The 13,256-nt window shown below is 36.5% G+C and overlaps 1 protein-coding gene across 1 annotated transcript in view; it reads left to right on the plus strand.

The window, feature by feature from the left end:
• Nucleotides 1-13,256, plus strand: part of LOC125240455 (glutamate receptor 1-like) — a 192,568-nt gene that overhangs the window by 149,244 nt on the left and 30,068 nt on the right. Inside the window, exon 4 of the mRNA XM_048148349.1 lies at nt 2,698-2,827. Coding sequence (XP_048004306.1) covers nt 2,698-2,827 — 130 coding nt within the window. The remainder of the gene's footprint in view (nt 1-2,697; nt 2,828-13,256) is intronic.

The following is a 13,256-nucleotide window of genomic DNA, read 5'->3' on the forward strand; positions in this document are numbered from 1 at the left end:
TCATTTCCTACGTCGCGTTTTTCCTGATATAATGAGGTCGGTTTAGGAGCGTCCTTGCGACATGTCGTAAGTCGTAAACTATTGAAGTCGAAGTCGAATGGTCTTGATTTTATTTGGACGTTGTCTAACAATAATATTGTATATTAAAATATTACTTGTTTTGTTATGTGGGAAATTGAGTCTTGAGAGATTTAGTCAAGTCTGTAGAGTTCTATGAATAACATTTTGATGATCCAACTATTGAAAGTTTGCACGGAACCCTCAGTGAGCGACTCCGATTCGCACTTGACTGTTTTTTTTTAATTAAGACGATGATAAAATAATGTTATGTACTCCGTAATTGTCATGTCTATCAGTACTTAATACCTTTTTGAATGTTTGTTCTGTAATTTACAATATACATGATGTGGATGTACTTTTATAATAAAAATAAATAATAAAATAATATTTTTTTGAACTACATATTGCTTACTGTTTTAAAAATTACTAGTAGAAAAACTTAAGCTGCTTAAGAATAATATTTACGTTTAAAACTACCAAACGAGAATAGAGAACACCACTATGAATCTTTCATGCATAATGCAAACTTTGCTACTGCGTAATACTATAGCGCATTCTGAGACTAAAGTTTTCCTCCGAGCCAAGTACCTTATCGTTATTTTGAAGCGTTTTCTTAAAGTAAATCCTACGTGGAAATAATTATGACAATTCGTGAAGTTTGTAAAAGACACTTGGAATGCTGTCTTCTGCTCGTGACGGAGGCCTGAAAAATACATAATGTTGAATGTCACCATCTTTACCTGTTACTTTAAATGAACGGAAAATGTAAATGTTATTATACTTTTGCCTGTTCTCCCTCTTGCGGCTTTTGGCGTTTTTTATCACTCCCTGTGGAATCTAGTTTTAAAAAAGAAATAAGGCCAACTTTGATCCTTAAAAAACTCTTTATATATTTTTTCTACTCCCGTACTGTTATTCGTGAGTTACAAGGTCGTGCATAGAACTTTAAAACCCTACATAAAAGATGTCAGGACAAGTCTATCTAGTCTATACCCTGAAAACATTTAGTAGCAGTAGCACGATATATCTGTTACAGTTCAGTAAATACATTGCTACCAACTTAACAAACCAATTCGCAGAGTCGAGACTCCTTCGTTTTCTGTTGCGTTCATTGGCGACGCGTCGAATCGTATTCAAATGTATGAGAACTCGATTCAACTCGGCTCGATTCGTCTTAGTGGCCAGGCTTCAAAGAACCATACCATAGACAGTTTTATTTTCATGTTTGCACTCAAACTGCATATTCAAAATGGTAGGCGGTCCACTAGATAACTAAGATGACTGAAAGTAGGTATTTGTTGATTTATAATTTTTAGGGTTCCGTAGCCAAAATGGCAAAAACGGAACCCTTATAGTTTCGTCATGTCCGTCTGTCCGTCTGTCCGTCTGTCCGTCTGTCCGTCTGTCACAGCCGATTTACTCGGAAACTATAAGTACTACAGTGATGAAATTTGATGGGAATATGTGTTGTATGAACCGCTACAAAATTATGACACTAAATAGTAAAAAAAAGAATTGGGGGTGGGGCCCCCCATACATGTAACTGAGGGATGAAAATTTTTTTTTCGATGTACATACCCGTGTGGGGTATCAATGGAAAGGTCTTTTAAAATGATATAAAGTTTTCTAAAAAACATTTTTCTTAAAGTGAACGGTTTTTGAGATATCAGCTCTCAAAGTCGTAAAAAGTATGTCCCCCCCCCTCTATTTTTATAACTACGGGGTATAAAATTCTAAAAAAAATAGAGGTGATGCATGCTAATTAACTCTTTCAACGATTTTTGGTTTGATCAAAGTATCTCTTATAGTTTTTGAGATAGGTTGATTTAACTGTAATTTTGGTTAAGTTATTGGTTTATTATATTTGCTGCTACGGAACCCTTTGTGCGCGAGCCCGACTCGCACTTGGCCGGTTTTCTTTCAAAATAAGTGCTTGGTCGTAGAAAAAGTATTGTATGCTCGTGGCGTCTTTATTAACAATTTTCGGCTTCGCCTCAAATTGTTACCCACGCCACTCACCTTTTTTGACCTCTTTTAACCACCAGTTGCATAAAATACGATACGCATTGCGAAGCTGAAATAATTTAGCAGTAACCGAATTTTCATACTTAGGATCTAATAGCCGAACCGAATATAATAGGTAAGAACGAGGCACATCGTCTCCGCTGGCTTGGCCTTCTCATAAGGATGGGTTTGGATCGGGCAGGTAAGAGGGCCTATCTGGGCTATCCAACTGGACGCCGTCCTACTGGCCATCCTAAATAGCGTTGGGCAGATAGAGTGGAAGTAGATCTCCGAGAACTCGGCGTCAACGAGGGCTGGCGGGAGGTCGCTCTGGACCGCGTAAAGTGGCGTGCTCTTGTGTTGGAAGCCAAGACTCACTTTGGGTCGTCGCGCCAACAAAGTAAGTAAGTAAGTAAGCATGTATGAAAATCATAAAATTCGGTTACTACAGAGATGCTTATTGTATAACGTTGTTAGACGATACTAAATATGTAAGACACTATACAATTCTCGTTATGAAATCACCCATTCTTTATTATATATACATTGTTCGACCAAGAAGTGAAAACATTAGATAAAGCACTCTTGGTTAGAAGCTGTTTATATTGTGTTTTACAAAATACATTGTTGCAGGTTATCCCTCCGTCGTCCGGGCTCATCGACTACGCCGTGAGCATGCGGCCCGACTACCACCGCGCCGTCATAGATACCATCACACACTACGGCTGGAAACACGTCATCTACATATACGATTCACACGACGGTGAGTATTACACACTGCTGACCTACGTCGTAGCCGATAACATGGATTTCCCAGTATGTAGCGGCAATACCTCTTAGACGCACTACGATAGCGTGTCATGATTAACGTATTTATCAGCAACCCGTGATTCAGACGATCTGTCTGTAGACGCTTTTGTTTTGATACAAACAGGTTCATCCGTTTGAAAGCTACGACGCCACAGACCGGTACGTCAAACTTACTAGTATAACACCCGTCCTTTTTGCGTTAAAAATCAATACAAATAGAATTTATTTTAAAAGTACAATCAAAATCAAAGTAAACGTAACGTAAGGAAAATAATAAAATACCTATCAATTAAGTATAATGTATGAGTTATTACAATTCGCTCTCAACAAAATTATGCAAATTTAAAATTAAATGTACTTGAAGAAGCTACGATAAAGTATAAATCCGTACAGTTTTCATGCAACTCGATCATTTACTTATATAACGAAGTGTGGTCCAAATGGAAATAGTTCTTTGTTTAATAAGGGTAAGGGAGTAAAGTTGTTGTTTAACCGCACGTGCCAATATTGATACCCGAGCAACCGAAAGATGAAAATTGATCCGGATCAAAGCGAGTGGTTTAGAATATAGAATCTTGATCGTTGTGAGGGTTTCAAGGCACGTAGGTTAAACAAATTTTGCCACCGAGTTAAACACACAACTTTTCACCACACCAGCACGAGGAAAATGTTAACTGTCGAATATGAAAGTACAAAAAATAAATAAATTTCAGTGGAGTTTATTATTCAAATTCATTATTTTATACGTGAATTTTACCAGCCAGCTTTAGGTATCAAGTTAAAACTTGTACGAAATTACTTTGCACTCTTGTGGATAGCATGCAACTTTCATTCGTTTGTGAAGTATCAAGTTTACAAGAGCCTTTACCAGTTAATGTGGTGATATATAATCTTAAATAATATTTCATCTGAAAATTACCGGAGGTTATGAATCCTTAATACTTAACTATTTACAGCAGAATATACGTGAATTTGTTGCAGCAACAATACCTACGTCTATTTAAAATGAAACAAAGCCGCGTAATGAGCTGCTGGCTCCAGTTTTACTACATAACTATGTAGTTTATTCAAAACGTACCTACATTTATCGAAACATTTCATGTTTCTTCCTCATTAATATTCCTAACTGTAAATAAATTTGAAATGGGAATGGGTAAAGGTTACGCCTTTATTTCTGAGGAAAAGAAAAGAATTTCTGAAGTAGCCGCGTCCAGAATGTTAATTCAGAGCTCACTGGTCTCAATATTTCCAAGTCTCTTCAGCGAATAATGAGTGCAGTCATTACTAAAATGAGTTTATTCTGTATTCGTCCCGCGCATTGCTGATTGAACCATTCATTAATGAGTTCGGATGGCCTTGTGCATACTAAAGGTCTTTGAAACAGACCTTTTGGTAAATTTATTACGTCGCACGGGAAGTCTAGTCTGAAGTATTTTTACTTGAAGGTTACTTATTCAAGTAAAAAGGAAGGTTGTATTGCTTGTACAGAAATGTAAATGCAGAAAAACACCGAAAATGATAGTTGAAATCAATATGTCCTCAGAAAATGGACTTATCCGCGGCACGGAGTGCGGATACCAGCTGCGTAAAATTCATTTTACGAGTATGTCACGGGATCACCAAGAAAAGAGCACTTTGCTAACGGAAAAGCCCATTTACATATAAAACGTGGTTTTTAAGTATATCTCACTGTTTGTGCCATTATGTATCTTTTACTGTTAAAACCTTCACGTAAAATGTACGACCATAAATGTAGGAATCTATACTGCCTTTTGTATAAAACTACTTCTACTTGTAAAAAGGTAGTTTTGCTATCTATCTACCTATCTATCAAGTCCAAGCTAGATTTTTGTTAAAATAGGTTCAACAAATCAGCTTCGAAAGTTGTCCGGTACATATTTAGGTAATTCTCATTCAAGGGAAACACTATAATAAGTAAGTTAACACTTTTTTCAAGTAATTTCGTAACTAAAACTCCTAAACAATGTCAGATATTGGATCATTTATAATACAGTATAATCCGGCACTAAAATAGAGATTCATGTGATTTCAATTATTATTTTATACGACTTTTTTATATGACATTCCTTAAATACAATTTTTTCTCCGGCACCTCCGTGTCAGCAACAGTGCTGGATTTTAATATCTTGAAAACAATGATTTTAATAAGCTAGTACCCATTTAAGTGGATCTTATTGGAAAAACTTATTAGCTGACGGGATTTACGACGCTTTTAAAATTACTATAAACCGCTCGTACAAGTTATCTTGTGGGCGAGGTATGAATAAAACGCAGAAATGCTATAAAAAGCAAGTACGGATGTCATAGCAGAGGGCAGGGTGAGTGGCGGGTGTCGTACAGATGCTAAGTAGATACAGTCAACCAATTGGAACCCTAGGCCACTGTAGAACTATGTCATAGTGACTTTATAAATCAGATTGTAAGAAATCTCTTACTGCTTGTCAGTTCCATGTCAAAATGACAAACAGTAAGAGATTTCTTACAATCTGATTTAGAACGTCACTATGACACAGTTCTACATTGGCCTAGGGTTCCAATTGGTTGACGTACAGTCAACCAATTGGAACCCTAGGCCACTCTACAACCATGTCAAAATGACAAGCGGTAAGCGATTTCTTACAATTCGATTTATAACGTCACTACGGCATAGTTCTACAGTGGCCTAGGGTTCCAATTGGTTGACTGTACATGAAATAGCAGATATAAAATATACCACAAACATTACAATATGGATAAAAAATAAATAAATGTGAAAAATGACCTTAGTCATATTACATAGCGTCGCTTTATTAAAAAAATACACTAACACACATCTGAAACCTTTAACATATCAATAACCCCAAAGTAGCCGTAAGCTATATTTTTACTATGCAACTTACACTTTTCCCAAATAATTATGATATAACTTAGCTACTTTTTCTTACTTATACGGTTTTCTTTTTCCAATTTAAGTTAGTAAGAATTTACTTCAAAAATGCTGTTAGAATGTGAGCACACTAAGATTAGCTTGATGTTATGTCAGGGATTTACTGTAGAGGCACCTTTAAGTACATTAAAGTAGCTCGGCGCTATCCGAGAGCGGAAATAAAGTAGAGATCGGAGTCTCCGAGAGGGCGGAACATGAGATTGACCTGATACCCAAATAACACCCTCTTCAGCCTGTCACATCAAACAAACGTGATCTATCGAATAAAGCAATTTTAAAACCCATTATGTCCAAATCTTGTTTTCATATTAAAATGTACTTTCGTGATATATCATAGATCTTAAGACAACACAAGTAATTCAATACTTTAGTAGCTTTTTTAGTGTATGTGTAATAACACACTATTATCACTATCACGTAGCGACTCACTACACCTTATACACAAAGCCCTTGCGGCGTATACCTGTGTGTGTTCAATAAAATCATAAATTACTGAACGGATTTTCATGCGGGTTTCACCTGAGAGAATGATTATTGAGGAAGATTTAAGTTTAAGATTAGTTATCTTTTAAGTTTAAGATTAGATTTGCATCATCAAGTTGTGAACTTTATGGTACTAAAGTCTAGATAACTTGGTATATCAACTAAGGCTTACTTCAAAGGTGAATACCTACCCCATCAACAGCTTTGGTTACCCGTATTGAGTAGGTAACTGGCAGAAAGGCTTCGGATTTGCGTTTGCGGATATATTCGCAGGGGAAATGCTTTATAGAGCCAGATTTTAAGCACGATGTAATTTAAAATTCAGATGCTAAAAATAAAACGCACGTAGATCACGTTCTTAAGTATAAACCATTTGTGTGATTATACTCAGCATCACCATAGCTTTCCAAGCATATAGTATATAGTTTTAAGAAAACTATTGGCCTAAAGTAAAACGATCGTCAGAAAATTAACGGAGCTCGGAGACAGCTTAAAAATTACACATGTATTTGTGCTCAGCGTCTCCGAAAATGAAAAATTGCATAATCCGCCTTTATGACGAAATGTCTGGTATTCGCGTGATCATCGTTTGCTGGCGCTATCATTATCGGGGTGTCGATTACGATTCAATATCGGTCGTTAGCACTCCACTATTCATCAAATACGCCTTCGTGACGTCACATGGTCACATTTAAGTCTTGATTTTGCGTCAAAGGATCTATAATTACGTTATAGCGTCGCTTTTATGGAACCGCATCTACCTACCTAAGTATAATTAAGAGAGGGTATGTAAAGTCAGTAAATTAGAAGGTACAAAAGTAGTGAAAGATATGCCAAAGCTTCCGACGTACGATATGCCATTTTCTTGCTTTTTTATCTCTTTTGCTCGGAAAATATACTTTAGTTCAGTAATTTACTAGGCCGATAAATCAACTGCATATAATATACTTTACGATATGCAGGCTAACGATGCACTGAAAACATGATACGTTTTGTGTTTATTATTATTTGAACATCTGGCAGGTAAGCTGCTTGGTCGCGTGATAAATGATGCCGTCCTTTTCGCACTATTTGTAAGTGCGATAGGGACGCACCAATGCGATGAAGTTTATCGAACTAGTGTGCTACACCCGCTGGTTAGAGTCTGACCTCTAACTATGTATCTCATACCTTATCTTTTCATGAAAATTGAAAAATCCTATCTTAGTGATAATATCGTTATTGTAATGACTCCTAGCTTACCTACATAAATATATCGTAAAAACCTACCCCAACCAAAGTAGATCCTGTTTAGGCACAACAAAATAAATTGAGATTGGTCAAACACCAACCAAAATATCTTACGCTGTGAATTGCCTGTTAGGTAGGTAACGGCACCTACTTTATCCCATTTCTGTTCAGAGAAACTCGATCGAGCCTCCCGCATTCAGGAACAAACTTAAACACTCCAACATTTTTCAAACATTTAAGCCCACTCGGAGCTCAATAACGACGTAAAGAGGCAACGGCGCCTTCATAATGTTGTGATAAAGTTTTGACAGTTTACGTATTCAATATAAAGTTTTCTTTACATTAATTGTAATACTAGTTTTAGGTACTTGTTTTTAAATGATTTTTTCGTAACTCGTAGTTGGAGTACAAGACATGCATAATATTCTTCCACGAATTTTGCACCTTAACTGGATTCTGGAAAACTAGTGACAATATTTAAAATGCTATCCTAAATTTATATGTTTTAAGCCAGATTGAGATATAAAAACAAGCCTGAGTATGGTTTCACTGTTATTTCAATTATAAATCATTAAATAATGAGAAAGTAATAACCTCGGGAATTATATAGGTATCTGCATGAAAGCATTCTTAGCTAAAGACTTGACGACAGCAATAGATTACGCGCTCCGCGGTCTGTTATTGAAGCACCTAATCGTCTAACTCAATACAGCCAACAATGGGGGTGATCCGCGCATTGTCGCTGCAGAATGGGAAGGCTTTAGACTAACACTGAATAAAACAAGCTGCGTCTCCACTCAGAGGGTAAACACCGCGGTAATCGCTGGGACGCCTGTGGATGTAAGGCACTATGTGATAAAAGAACTTGTTGGGAAATTTCAAGCCGCAAGAAGTTGCTACTTCTTCATCTTGAGCATTGTTAGAGTTAAGTATTAACATGATATTGTTTTTGTGCTGATACAGCGGCGAAGCCCTGAAAGCGGATAGGGAACTTAATGAAGCATTTATAGTTTAAAAATGTTTGTCTGTCTATCCATCTGCCCCTCACCAACCCGTAGCTTAATAAATAGGCGGTTAAAATTGTCAAATGTACAATAAATATGAGCACCTACCTAGGTTTCAATCACGACGCCAGAAGTAAATTCGTTGTTATCATTTTCGGGGTGAAAGTGTGTATCGGATTAACACTTTTACAATATAAAATGTAGGTACAAGCAAGTGTAGTGTATCTTGGCGGTGCTTTCATTGTTTTAATAGAAAAATAAGTTTCTTGGAAAAAGACATTGTTGTTTCGACTGATATTTTTTCGTGATATCGTTTACTATAAGACAAATAAGTCATACACTAGTGTGCATCATTATGGTTATCTGCGTACCGAGAACGATTTAAAAACTCTGGCACCACTCCTTGGTTAATACTTCAGTACATGGCGATACTGATTATAAAACAATTTTAACATATGCCATTCAAAAGATAGAGCTTAGGTGTCAAAATTAAAAAAAAAATCCTGTGTCGAGAGATGGCAGTAAATGCTTACTTAGACAATACGCCTCTGCAAATATTCCATTATTTTTGCCAATACATAGAACTAGTTTGTATTTTATTATACAATTCGGCCCCGTATGCCTAATCGATTTATTTTGTAAAACGTTCTCCAGGTACATACGGGAGCATACGAAAGTTCCCTTTAGTATTTCCACCTTGCTCCCATTCCACGTGAAGCGGGGTAGAATTCTTTTCCATACCCCTCTTTGTGTTGATGCTGTTATTTAATAAAAAGGTCTACGGTTAAAGAGGGAGTCCGTTCAAGGAAAATACATTATTAGAAACAGGAAGACTAAATACATTCTCAAAAGTATGAAAGGTACAGCGGGGCAAATCTCGACTGGGGGACAATTGTCACTGATCTGTTTTTTCCAATATTACACTATGATGTTGAGTTCTACATCCTCCACTGAACACGCGTACCATATATAACCGGTGGCACTCTATTTAATAATGCAAACATTGTAAAACATGGAAAAAAAGGACCAGTTACATTTGCCCCCCAGTCGAGATTTGCTCCGCTGTACCTTACTGGCAAATTGGCAATTGATAAAAATAATTATAATTACAGAAAATACTAAAATGCTATTAAACCCTAGGAAATGGACTATGTTCGAATATAGGGGTATATTCGAACATAGTCCATTTCCCTAGCAGCAATTCTTAAGAGGCACAACCGCACAGCACTTCCTACTACAGTGGTAGTAAGTATTTAATTTTTGGTAGACGTTTGTTAAGCAATAATAGTTATTTGTTATACAAGGGGGCAAAGTTGTATTTTAACGCCGAGTGTGGAATTGAAAAACGAGCAAGTGAAAGGATTCTATAGTTGAACCACGAGCGAAGCGAGTGGTTCGAGAATATAATCCTGAACTTGCGAGTTTTTTAACACACGAGAAGTAAAATACATTTGCACCCGAGTGTAACACAAAACTTTTCCCCTCACTATAGCGAGGAAACTACAACGCAAAAAATGCGTTTACCACTGCTTCCATAGTTCCACAGGTGGTAAATCATCTTTATTACTAGGTTCACCTACTTTTATCAATTTTAAAGCAGTTAATTTGACTTTATTCAAGGTCAAGTTACTTTACCCACTAGTGGATAAAATGCGTTTTTACCCGCTGGTATTAAAGGACAAAACACGTGTTTCCGAGCTAGTGAGGGGAAAAATAATAATGCTGATGGCGAATGCCATTATTGTAGGGTGATACAAAATTTAAAACTATAGAATGCCCCGTTTTGGAAAATCGAATACTTAAATAGTGTGGAATGAATTGTCGCCTGCGGTATTTCCGGACCGATATGACCTTTAAACCAAGAAAAGAGCTTATACCTATCTCAAAGGCCGGCAACGCACCTCAACACTTCTGGTGTTTCGGGTGTCCATGGGCGTCCGTGATCGCTTACCATCAGGCGACCTATCTGATCGTTTGCATCCTATCCCATAAAAAATACCTTACCTAAAAAATTTGGTGCCTGGTTGAGTCGGACTATTAGACTATTTGCGTAAGAATTATGATCGCATAATCAATAGACATATTGCTCCAATAAGACGAACGGTGATTAATAATAATCAATGATATTAAGTTCAAGAATTATGTAGTATCTCTGAATGCAATTTAATTGACACCTAGTATAAAGTTAGGGTTAGCCAAGCGTGAGCGTATTTTACCATTATGTTACTTTGAATAAAATTTTATTCGCCTACATTTTAGAGAAGCTAGTTCAATATAGGATAGAAATGGTTTTATCGACTTTCAATTTATTCACAGAGTTTAATGTATAATGCCCCGGATTTTCAGCCTTCTACCGCATATTTTAGGCCACACCTTGCCCGGGATTACTGGTAAAACCATAATGAATTTGATTGCGTCCATATTCATTATACAAACCCGACTTAATTAATAATGTTAAAATGACTTTCTTGGTGGATTAGGAATGGATTTACTAGGGTTGGTTTTTTATTATTTATATTATTGTAGTTTTTAAAAGAGCTTGCATTTATTGGAATCTTGTTAGTAAAATACGACGAATTGACGACCGGTCTGGCGCAGTCGGTAGTGACCCTGCCTGCTACGCCGCGGTCCCGGGTTCGAATCCCGGTAAGGGCATTTATTTGTGTGATGGGCACAGATATTTGTTCCTGAGTAATGGATGTTTTCTATATTTGTATATAAGTATTTATATATATTATATATATCGTTGTCTGAGTACCCACAACACAAGTCTTCTTGAGCTTACCGTGGGCCTCAGTCAATCTGTGTAAGAATGTCCTATAATATTTATTTAAATACACATACATAAGCAAGGGCGGATCCAGCTTCGTACCCGGGAGAGGGGGGGGGGTCACGTGGTCAATGTGCGTGCCCAGCCCAGTGGACGTGGTCAATTTGTATGGCCAACCTAAGGCTCCAGGGGGGGTCATGACCCATCCCCTAGATCGGCGCACATGCATAAGGCATTAATGCGTTTTAGAAATATATTTTGATGAAAATTTTTCGTGCTTCTTTCATTTATGGAATAAATTTGAAATATTTAATACTTATTATATATATTGATAGCGGCTCCATTCGTTCAATATTCGTTCTCAATTCATTTTGACATAAGTCATTTGAAATCATTAAAAAACCGGCCAAGAGCGTGTCGGGCCACGCTCAGTGTAGGGTTCCGTAGTTTTCCGTATTTTTCTCAAAAACTACTGAACCTATCAAGATCAAAACAATTTTTCTAGAAAGTCTTTATAATGTTCTACTTTTGTGATTTTTTAAACTTATGGTTCAAAAGTTAGAGGGGGGGGGACGCACTTTTTTTTCCTTTAGGAGCGATTATTTCCGAAAATATTAATTGGTACCAAATTTCAGCTATCAGCATTTCAGTATTCTAGTGCTTACGGTTACTGAGATTATCCGCGGACGGACGGACGGACGGACGGACAGACAGACATAGCGAAACTATAAGGGTTCCTAGTTGACTACGGAACCCTAAAAAGTAGGTAGGTATATGAACTCAGCTAGCATTTAATACAAAAATAGATGGCCGCCCCGTAACCAGATTTCATGCAAATGTATTCATCAGTTTAGTACCTGAAATTAGACATTATTGGAAATAATTTAGCGCAATTTTTTGATTAAGGTATTTAAATGTGGCATAGTTGCCATACATATGTATTTTTTTAAAAAAGGTGAATAAAAATATAGAAGACAATCATTTTAAAATCTTATAACACAGTGTTAGTTTGTATAGTCATTAACAAACAATATTTTCAGTTAGTTTGATAGTATTACAGTTTTTCACAATAATATCACATGTCAATTTTAGCGAACTTGTAAAAATAATTGCGTTGAAATCGCACAAAACGCTAAGTGCAGATTTGGCTATCTATCCCACATTTAGCCTATTAAAATTAGGACATATTTTTCTGCACTCTCATAACTTTTGTTAAAAAGATACGTCAAATGTGTAAAAATATTTGAAAATGGAACTATATTTTATAATATATGTATAGAGACTATAGAGCATTGAGCGTTGCCCATCCTCTTTTTGTACAGTCACAGTATAGCAGAGCTTTATACTTATATGTATAAGCCATCGTCATTACTTATCGTCGCTTAAGTACAAGTTTTAGTTGCAGATTGACATATGCGTAATTTTTAAATCGACAACGAGTTTGTCACTCACGAATATTATTATGTTAACTCATCTAGGCTTAAAAACTTTTCTTTGAAGTTTTATTTCTATAAATATCACAAAATTTGTTAATAGTTATTATCCTTTTCGGGAAGGGCAACTAGTAAGAACATATTAAACATTGTAGGTATTTCTTATATTTAACGTAAACGTATTATGACGTAGAGCACGGGTCGGTTTAAAACGATCCGTTAACAAGTGAACCGTTTGATTACACTGGTTCCATCTTTGATGCGCTGCCGTGATTAGGACGAGTCCGGGTGCGACAGAGACGTAAGACTTAATCACACAATCCGTTTTCTTTTGAGTAAGTTACAATTAAGGGATAAATCCTATTGCCGTCAGGCATTTAATCCGTAAAGAGGTCAAACGACATTTTAACGACAGCGGCAAAGTGCCCAGGATTAAAGTAGATACTTAACGTCATGGCTCTTATAACATATATCTTTGATGTAATAATAGTACGAATAAATACGTGAAATATCAC

This window comes from Leguminivora glycinivorella, chromosome Z (genome assembly GCF_023078275.1).
Source record: "Leguminivora glycinivorella isolate SPB_JAAS2020 chromosome Z, LegGlyc_1.1, whole genome shotgun sequence".
Lineage (NCBI taxonomy): Eukaryota > Metazoa > Arthropoda > Insecta > Lepidoptera > Tortricidae > Leguminivora > Leguminivora glycinivorella.